At 33.7% G+C, this 11,469-nt stretch overlaps 1 protein-coding gene across 1 annotated transcript in view; it reads right to left on the bottom strand.

Annotated features, from left to right (window-relative positions):
* The window catches only part of LOC144348675 (uncharacterized), a 38,727-nt gene extending 36,829 nt beyond the window's left edge, over positions 1–1,898 (bottom strand). Inside the window, exons 1-3 of the mRNA XM_085507433.1 lie at positions 1,742–1,898; positions 1,234–1,467; positions 425–558 (exon numbers count right to left, since the gene is read on the bottom strand). Coding sequence (XP_085363559.1) covers positions 425–558; positions 1,234–1,293 — 194 coding nt within the window. The 5' untranslated portion in view covers positions 1,294–1,467; positions 1,742–1,898. The remainder of the gene's footprint in view (positions 1–424; positions 559–1,233; positions 1,468–1,741) is intronic.
* Between the last annotated feature and the right edge of the window lie 9,571 nt (positions 1,899–11,469).

Raw genomic sequence — 11,469 nt, forward strand, 5'->3', positions numbered from 1 at the left:
ATTAAAATGCAACTTTGTATTCAAGTTACCATGGAATCGCACTAGAGTAGAATCTTTGATTGCGTCCACAGATTTATCATAGGAATTCTGCCATGGTATGACAGTGAGATGATGTTCAACTAAATAAACAAACATTGTACTATTGTTATGAAAACAACGCTGTGATCACTACATTCATCAATAGCAAGCATGTGTACATTCTGAAATCTATATATAAATTATATTCCCCATGTTTTTTTTCTGGCATGAGTTAACCTAAAACTGTGTCCTTTGATTTGGTATCAAAACAGCTCTAGTGCTGCTCCTGGGTCAAAGAATTTACAGAGGTGCATATACAGTATAATATACTCAATTTTTCATAATAAACAATTTAAAATTTTAAACAAGCAAAATATCCAAATATTTTTTTAGTGAAGTAACTTACATTATTGCCTTTGAAATAAATCTAACAGTAGACCAGACAATTTCAACAGCATCCCAGTCATCTGAGAGTATCCACTCCTGACGCAACCACATCTCAAATGCATCTAGAATGACATGAATATCATCCTCAGAAATCTACCGCCAAGAAAACAAATAATATGTTATTATTTTAAAGTTTAATTAACATCAAGTGAGGATTCTGTTTCAGGGAAATCAGGAGTGTACACTCACACTGATTATCATGTCTCCAACAATAAACTTTAAAAATTAATTATTCAAATTAACATTTGATTAAAATGTCACAATATATATATATACGTTTAGATGATATTTAATATTGAAATCACACAAAATTTAATGAATAATATCTGTTGATCAAAATGCTGAAAACACAGTTCATTGATCGATTCAACTGATAGGTGTGAAAATTCGTTGCCATGGATACACATTAGAATTTAAACATCGCCTGAATTTTTATTTTTTTAATCCGAACATTTAAAATTTCCTGTTTACCATATATGCCACAAATACATCACCATATCAATAGTGGTTACTAAGCAACCAAGCAAGTATCTTTGATACAAAATGTATCGAATTGTTGTATTGTAAAAACCCAAAAGCTAGAAATCAATTACTTTAATGCTAACACTTGTATTCAATTGAAACCATGCTGTGAACAATTTGATCAGATGCCAAATCAATACGTGCAAACGATTTGGGTTCCTTTTTTTCATTATTTCAAAAATACGTGACATCATCACGTTATCTGAAAGAATGATTTAATTGTTAACAGAAAATAAAATAACCTACCTGTCTGGGATCGCTCATGTATTTTTTCAGTAGTTTCCTTTCGTGGGCCATAATAAACATATTATTTGTACACAGAGCCACGGTGCTCTGCGGCTGCTGCTGCGGTCGGTGCAGCTGGACTTATAACAGACAGACGAGCCTACTGTAGTAAAGGCGGCTGTATTGTTGCTACGGAACTCATATTTCTCGCTTGAAATTCTCGAATAGTCATTAAAAATCACGAACTATGTCAAGCTGCGAACAAAGACGGTGTTTTTATTATTAAACATTTTCATAAAATAAAATGTAATCATCGAATATCGTTACAGTTTAACCAAAACATTTGTACACATTAGTCATACGGGTATGGTGCCCTGGTTCTTATGGTGAAAACCAATACTACTAGTTACACATGTACGTTAGATATACATTTACAAACGAGTCGTCGCGAATGGCAACCACGACGCCTTTTCACTTCAAACGGATACCCATATAAATGCAAATACAACTTGATTAATTGAGCGACTACCTGTTAGATCCTGTCCGTGTTGATGCGTTGTGGTTTATATTTCAGTCAAGTGGTAGCTACGCTGACTTTCAACGCCAGTAGACGTGTTGCCCGCAGTCCAAATACGGTTATCATGATCCGTCTTTTGTTGTATATTTTGACGAAGCATCACTCCACTGACCCGAACACTGACCTCGCAATTCAATTGAAAGAGCGCCATCTAGTGTCCCCACTAAATAACAGCTGTATGTGCCAGGTTTGCCACGTGATTGACATTTTTTTAATAGAAATGTAATTTTTTTTATATTAATTTGTTGAACAGAAAAACAATTCTTTATATATCAATATAATTAGTATGTTCCTTTGGCCAGTTTGAATCAATGACTTATCTACTTTTCTGTCGTTTTTTAAAGAGATAGTTTTTATAACTTGGATATTACATCTATAATAGGGCCAAAACAAAAACAAACTTATGTTGTCCACAAGTCGGTGAATTGAAAAATTGGGTCGGTCAGTCGTATTTTTCTTTTAAATAGTAGAGGGAATATATGGGAATCAATCAAACGCATGCTAGACATTAAACACAAAAATCAAAATGACTCTTTCAGTCGTTTGTATTTAAATATAGATCAACCCAAGGTTCAAGGTTGCCACTTATCCCCCGGGGACCATGGGGATCAAACAACGGTCCAGGATCGTTAACACATTTTTACTGCTTAAAATGGTGGGTTTTTAATATTTTGGCCTACTAAAAAAAAAAAAAAAAAAAAAACGCGACTCGATAACAATTTTTGTTTTTGGCCTATAGGGACGGCGATCTTGATAAATGCAGTAGCGTATGATTGATCGTAAAATAAAAGTGTTGTTTTACCAACATAGCAATATCAGCTAGATATGAAATAATGAGTGCACCCTGGGTTATGTCACGTTATTATCGACCATCATAATGCATGTTTATTACCCTAGAGAGTGAAGCTACCAGTTTTTGGTTATCTTTAGCACAGCTATCAAACTACCAGGTTTTGGATAGTTATTTTTAACACAGCTATCGAACTACCAGGTTTTGGATGGTTATTTTTAACACAGCTATCACACTACCAGGTTTTAGATGGTTATCTTTAGCACAGCTATCGAACTACCAGGTTTTCTTTAACACAGCTATCAAACTACCAGGTTTTGGATGGTTATCTTTAACACAGCTATCGAACCACCAGATTTTGGATGGTCATCTTTAGCACAGCTATCAATAGGAAATTTTAAGTGATCCAAGTTTTATTAGAATCAGTTATAACTGGAAATTGTCCAATTTATGCAAATTAGGTAAATAACATGCAAGGATTTCAACTAAAAACAAATGCTAATTGTCTTCGACTTCTATGTACAAAGTTTAATTGAAACTCAACTTTTGAGAGAATGGTGGAAAGCTAAAAAAATTACTAATTATGTAAATTATGTGCAACTATGCGCCAATATGCTTTGTCCTAGACCATCTATGCAAGTTTCATTGAAAACTATAGTGGATCAGGCATGCTAATTGCAGACTTCCATTGTGTACTTGAGTCAAAAATGGCAACATCCTACAAATGATTAGCAATAAAATCATCACCCCCCCCCCCCAAAAAAAAAAAAAAAAACAGATTCCTCAAAGTAGTCTTTCTAATCATGCAATGTGGCAACTGCTAGTAAGTGAAAAGCAGCTAAACAGCCCAATTGGTTGAATATTCTTTTGAAACCATTGCAGTTTCTTCCACCATGTGAAACAGAATATTTTTCAAATCAGAACAATACAGGGATAGGTTTCACAATAACACACACACACACACACACACACACACACACACACACACACAGACACACAGACACGAATGTTAGTTTCAATTGTTTATTTTTTTGTACAGTGGAGCAATTTGTATTGAAACAAATCATAGAACCCTATCTAAACAAACACAGATGAGTTCCTCTTGAATCTATTCAGTGATTGTTAATACATGCATTCAGAATGTAAATTTAGAGAAAATACACATTGTGAGAATCATGTGAAAACAAGCAGCCTCTCGGCTGAGATAGCTCCGCTGTTAGCAAGGCACATTTCAATTAAAGAACTGAAGATATCATTAGAAAATGAACAATATGTATAGTATGTATAGCAATCGGACTTGCTGTTTTCAACAAGAATTCAAAAATATCACTTTTTACCAAAAATTACAAAAATATTCACCAAAATTAGAGAATTGAAGATATCATCACGAAATGAACAAATCTGAGAGAGGTCCACATGTAGTACCTATATATGTAATATCAAAGCAATTGGACAATTTGGTTTTTAACAAGAAGTCGAAAATATCACTTTTTACCAAAAATTACAAAAATATTCACTAAAATTAGAGAATTTAAGATATCATCACGAAATAAACAAATCTGAGAAAGGTCCACATGTAGTATCTATATATGTAATATCAAAGCAATTGGACATGCGGTTTTTAACAAGAAGTCGAAAATATCACTTTTACCAAAAATTACAAAAATATTCACCAAAATTAGAGAATTGAAGATATCATCACGAAATGAACAAATCCGAGCAAGGTCCACATGTAGCATCTATATATGTAATATCAAAGCAATTGGACATGCGGTTTTTAACAAGAAGTCGAAAATATCACTTTTACCAAAAATTACAACAAGCAGCCTATCGGCTGAGATAGCTCCACTGTTAGAAATGCAATTTCAATTAAAGAACTGAAGACATCATCAGAAAATGAACAATATGTATAGTATCAAAGCAGTCGGACTTACAGTTTTTAACAAGAAGTCAAAAATATCACTTTCTACCAAAAATGACAAAAATATTCACCAAAATTAGAGAATTGAAGATATCATCACGAAATGAACAAATCTGAGAAAGGTCTACATGTAGTATCTATATATGTAATATCAAAGCAATTGAACTTTTGGTTTTTAACAAGAAGTCGAAAATATCACTTTTTACCAAATATGACAAAAATATTCACCAAAATTATAGAATCCAAGATATCATCACGAAATGAACAAATCTGAGAAAGGTCTACATGTAGTATCTAAATATGTAATATCAAAGCAATTGAACTATTGGTTTTTAACAAGAAGTCGAAAATATTACTTTTTACCAAAAATTACAAAAATATTCACAAAAATTAGAGAATTGAAGACATCACAAAATGAACAAATCTGAGAGAGGTCCACATGTAGTACCTATATATGTAATATCAAAGCAATTGCACTTGAGGTTTTTAACAAGAAGTTGAAAATATCACTTTTTACCAAAAATGACAAAAATATTCACCAAAATTAGAGAATTGAAGATATCAACATGAACTGAACAAATCTAAGATAGGTTTACCCAAGGTACATATACACCAAGTATCAAAGCATTCAGGCTTGTAGTTTTCAAGAAGAAGTCGAAAAAGTAAAACATTGACACGGACGACGGACAATCACTCATATGATAAGCTCCGCTCGACAAAGTCGACAGCGGAGCTAAAAATATTCACCAAAATTAGAGAATTGAAGATATCATCACGAAATGAACAAATCCGAGAAAGGTCCACATGTAGCATCTATATATGTAATATCAAAGCAATTGGACTTGCGGTTTTTAACAAGAAGTCAAAAATATCACTTTTTACCAAAAATTACAAAAATATTCACCAAAATTAGAGAATTGAAGATATTATCAAGAAATGAACAAATCTAAGAGAGATCTACCTCAGGTACATACACACCAAGTATCGAAGCATTCAGGCTTGTAGTTTTCAAGAAGAAGTCGAAAAAGTAAAACAATGACACGGACGCCGACGGACAATCACTCATATGATAAGCTCTACGCGACAAAGTCGACAGCGGAGCTAACAAATTCTGTCTGATCTGCAACTCAAATAATTACTAATGTTCAAAAAGTTTGACTACTACAACTACATGAGTATGGTCAGTTGTCAAGAAAATGGATAAAATGTTACATTAGATAATCCGTTCTTAATCCCTGATTTGTACACCCATACGAGAAGGTTGCTAAGTGATCTTCAACTATTTTTGTTGTCACAACTGATGTAAACGATGATGAACTTGATACAAATCGAGTATTTTGACAACTTGATCGGCATAACTGTGTATAGATTTGATATTTTAACATCACAGGTACATTTACTGCACAGTTAAGACAACATTGTCACTTTACTCTGGGCACAACCAATCACGTCAACAGTTAATGACATGACAGGAGTGTCACCAACAAACAAGACAGCTGATGACAGCTGATCTTAATGTGCAAGAAAACAAGTTTTGAAATACGGAATACATCTATTGAAAAAAACACTCAAAAGTAGTGGCATGTCAATTTAGCAAATTTGGATTCTTTCTTTTTTAACTTAAATTAACTGAGACGTTACTTTACAGAATCTAGATTAGCTAAATTTACTATAGTAAGATGCGAGATGAGTAGTATCAGTATATTAAGTACATAGACGTAGTTGCTCCAAAATTACATGTACATGAAAATAAACAACTAAAAATTGACTCTCTGATCCACAATTTGCGAGGGAGGACAATTGAAGCTTAGGTATAGTAGATAATTGGTCATAGCATTAAAGAATCAGAGAGACAATCTTTATCTATATATGCATACAATTTGAGGATAAAATCAAAATTTGATAAAAGCACCAGTCTTACACCAGTAGCCACAATTAAGTATACAAACACCCAAGATTGAACAGCTACTGTAGAATACTTTATTTTCGTTTGGAATTTATTTTCGCTATTTTCGCTGATGGGAGGATTCCGTGAAAATAAAATCCAGCGAATATACTTTTTTTCATATATTTCACATTAAACTCATCAAAAATCAGTGAAAATAAATTCCATACAAAACACTCAAAATGCCTTTTCAGCGATAATTAATTCCAGCGAAAATAAACTATTCCACAGTATTTGGTTTCAACCAAAACAGGTACTTTTATCTGTACATTGATTGCTGGTGATATATGCGCATTTACATTAAATAAGGATTGAATGTTACAAACTCTGGGAAGGAAAAACAAATTTGCACAGGGGAAAAAATCCTGTATGCCTAAATCAGAGGGGAGGGGGGGGGGCATTACAGCAAATTCATCATGGGGAAAAACAGTAGCAGTGAAGGAACAATATTTTGCAGTTTATCTACTTGCCTTATTACTGGCTAGTCATTAGGCAAAATCTCTCAAAAATGATTTGTTTTACTCTATACTTCTATGCTCAATGAAAGTTCTTCAAATTAACTATCTGCCAAGTTTAATATGAATACCACAGAGTATAGCAAATATTTGTCTATTTTCTAAAGCAGCAAAAACAATTTTTGAAGAATTTGGCAGTGATATCATATGGTTCACAAATTGGACATTTCTTATTAGTGCAATACATTGTGGATGTCAAATTACAATATATATTGAAAAGATTCTTTTAAATGAAACCACTTTTGACAACCTTGAATATGACAATACACATAAGAATGCAGAGCAAAAAAGGTGAACCAAACTATCAACAGTAACAATGGTAAATTACATGGTATAATAAGAACATAAACTCAAGGTTTCAGGAAATATTCTAAAAAGATAAAGAATTTGACAACACAATAGGTAAACAAGGTCTGCAATTAATATGAGTTGCATAATACACACAAGATTTGAATTGCATATATATCTAGCATACCTTCTACATCCAGATATAGCGAACATAGTGTTTGTGGCATCTAATTTTTTAAACAATACATCTAGTGTATCTAGAAAGTGTAACCAAGGATGAATAAAATGAATGAAAGTATTTAGCCATCCTTGCAACAAGTCTCTTGTCACATAAATGTGATAACAGAAGATGAGATTAGCAAATGACTGAACCCCAGGAATGGAGCATTGGTAAGAACATGGATCAGAAGACTTGTTTTTAAGAAATGAAAGATGTAGACAAGTAGGCTCACAAGAATTGAAATCTAGAATAAAAGTGAAATAAATTCCATCACAATAAATGAAGTGCTTTTTGTAGCATATCCAACAACAACAGATGAAGTTACACCAAATCTCATCTATGCACAACGCATTTTCATGCAGTAAGATACATGCTTATATTTAAACTTAAAAATTTAAATAATAAAGTATAATCTGATGTGACATTTCTATGTGACATTTCTAATGCAGGTTGACATCCTATCCTAAGTGAACAGGAACAGATTGTAATGGGTTAAAAACTGGCCACTGAAAGTGTTCACATTATTGCTGTAATACAGGACAAGGTAAATTGAACTTATTGTACTCAGATGTCATGTTTACAAATAATATACAACATAGTTGAACTCTGGTGACCTTGCCCTTTGTTATATAATATAATTCCCTTTATCATAGTTTGATTCAATATAAATATGCATTGTCATAATTAATTTTGAATACAAACAAGTTTTGGGGTAGAACCAACAGTGGGGAATGAGTCTACCGAATGTCCTTAAAAGATGTAAGTATCTTACAAAAACATTGGTGCCTTATTTGTTTAATTATTTTAAGGGACATAATTTCCAGCTTTATTCAAAGTAATTCAGATATTTTAGTATAAAAACAAATGTCTCATTGCAAAAAAAAAGTGCTGCATTTAGATTTGAATAGATTCATAAAACATGCAAGATAACAGAAAATTTTAGCTGGCTTTAGTCCAAGTATTTTGTAAAGGTGTCTGTCAAAAATTAATGATTTACTGAGACAAATATGAACTGCCTCATTGTGTGACTACTGTATTATACGAAAAGTAAAAAAAAACACCCTTTATGAATAGCTATCATGTTGCAAGCTCTGCTTCGTATGCAAATCAACTTAAATAGTTAGTTGGTGTCCAGTGGAGGGAGAAGTCAACAGTACTGTTGCCTCCTGAGAATCTACATCTTCAAACACTGCAAATTTTGAAGTGCGTTTTTTTAAACTAGTATTATAAAAACTCTATCATTCTGTTCTAATAGCTGAAACATATTCCTGTGAGTTTTCATTTGTCGAATGAACTGTTTGTCAAATACAGAATACATGTATTTTAGAATAATTTTCTTTTTAAAATGTGGATGAAATGTTTTGCTTTTAATGTATTTTTTATGTATTGTTTTTGATTTGACAACTTTGAACTAAACAGATTTTCTATTAGCTTCAGATCTTGATCAAAGTTAGGCACCCAGTTCATAGGAGTGCTTATATTGATTTTCTGACATATTGTTTTCTGTAAAGATTTTATTGGTAGGTTTGCAAATGTGTATCAGACTGTGCAATCTCTCCATGAGTTGGTTTTGAAACCCAGTATGGGATTCTGAGATACATTACCAAGGATATTATTACAAGATAAATCATTTGCTTCATTGAACACGTACAACAATGCATATTTCCACTGAGATCAGTGACCTTTGATGTGTATCACCAGTGATCAGTCAAGTAGAAACAGTCAAAATATTTTATCAGATTTTCTCAATTTTTGCATGATATTTTCATACAGGACATCTGTTGTTCAAACTCAGGGAAGACTTTATACTGATGAATAAGGTGACCAAGTTTGATAAAGTTTGGAATAGAATTAGTAAAGTTATTATGCACACAATAACAATTATTAACGACGACGACAACAACAACGACGGACAAAAATTTTCCCTTAATATACCTTTCCCTTCCATCTTTGATGGTACGGGCAAGGTAAAAAGAAGAATACTTTATGCAACTGCTTATAACATTTTGACAGATGTGAATTTTAAGTAATGATTGACAGGCTACAATTACAATATGCAATTATGCATCTTATTAGGACACTCAATAATTTTTAGTATTTTTAGGCATATTTTAATAAATCTCTTATTACTTAAACAGTATCATAAAATTAAAACACATACTTGAAAAAACTCAAAGTTCTTTATAATACCGCTGTAAATTATAAAACATTGCTGTTAATTTGTTGGATGAAAACTCAAAAATGGACATTAAATAAGTTCTGATATAATATTTTGTAATTTCTGTCCGACAGTTATTTGAGCTAGGCTTCACCACCAATGCAAAATCCTATCATGCACTACAATTTATATTGAGTTCTGCCAAAAATCCAGCGTACATGTCAGGAAATAAAATGATTGCTATAATGTTGGGAAGTTGAAGAATACCAGCTAAAGATAATTGGTAAACTACTCGTATTGAATAATCCAAATAAAGATTACAATCTACATTGTGAAGGCAGCATCAAGTTTAGGAAAATATTGATTACAAATTTGCAAGCAAAATATTTTTTGAACAAAAACACCAAAAACAAAGATTGCACATTCACTGGTCAATATCAATGTAAATAATAAGTGGTGGTGGCAATAAGAAATATATCACTCTAGACGTAATTATGCATTGTATGCAGCACTACAAGGAGGAATTGTTGGCACATCAGTATCACAGATCATTTGGCAAAACAAAATTTAAAACATTGACAATCATGAATCCAGATTAATCTTAATGGATATAGCTGTCGCTGTGTTAAAAGGAAGTTGTTTGACTAGCATTGCTGGAATAGCTAGTGTAAGATTCCCTTTGTAAAAAGCAGGGCATTAATACTAATACCAAATTGCATGATCTTGGACAACTACCAACTACCAAAGATTGTCTACTTCCAAAGGCTAATCCTATTTCCATTATTAAAACATCCTAATCAGAATACTTGACATTTCCTAAACAGATCCAACTCAATCCATCCCTGCCATTTCCTAAACCGACCCAACTCAATCCATCCCTGCCATTTCCTAAACCGACCCAACTCAATCCATCCCTGCCATTTCCTAAACCGACCCAACTCAATCCATCCCTGCCATTTCCTAAACCGACCCAACTCAATTCATCCCTGCCATTTTCTAAACAGACCCAACTCAATCCATCAATGCCATTTCGTAAACAGACCCAACTCGATCCATCCCTGCCATTTCCTAAACAGACCCAACTCAATCTATCCCTGCCATTTCCTAAACAGACCCAACTCAATCCATCCCTGCCATTTCCTAAACAGACCCAACTCAATCCATCCCTGCCATTTCCTAAACAGACCCAACTCAATCCATCCCTGCCATTTCGTAAACAGACCCAACTCAATTAAGCCATTCTCTGCCATTTCCTAAACAGACCCAACTCAATTAAGCCATCCTGTGACATTTCCTAAACCGACCCAACCAATTCCTACCCACCTTGCTGAACGGTTGCATCCCAATTTACCCACCATCCTAGATGGTCCCAACCCAATTTTCCCGCAATTCTAGATGGTTCCAACCCAATTTACCCACCCATCCTAAATGGTTCCAACCCAATTTACCCACCATCATTGAGTCCCAACCCAAATTACCCACCATGCACCTAGATGGTTCAACCCCAATTTAACCATCCTGCAAAACAGACCAGTTTACCCACCCACTTTACCTATAAAGTACTGTCACAAACCAATTTACCCACTGCTCAAAAAACGTTCCAAACCAATTTACCCATGTCATAAGCAGTTCTAACCCAATTTACCGACTATTCAAGACTGTCCAAACCAAATTTACCCACCCACCCACAACCCCAAACCAATCCCCCCCCCCCAATTATAGTCAGTCCCAACCCGATTCACCCCCCCCTCCCCCCCAGCTGGACAGTGCTGTCACAAACCTTGACATCGCAGTCACAACACAAACACCTCCTATACAGTACTGTCCCAACCATTATAGTCAT

Source organism: Saccoglossus kowalevskii, chromosome 13 (genome assembly GCF_978046115.1).
Source record: "Saccoglossus kowalevskii chromosome 13, keSacKowa6.1, whole genome shotgun sequence".
Lineage (NCBI taxonomy): Eukaryota > Metazoa > Hemichordata > Enteropneusta > Harrimaniidae > Saccoglossus > Saccoglossus kowalevskii.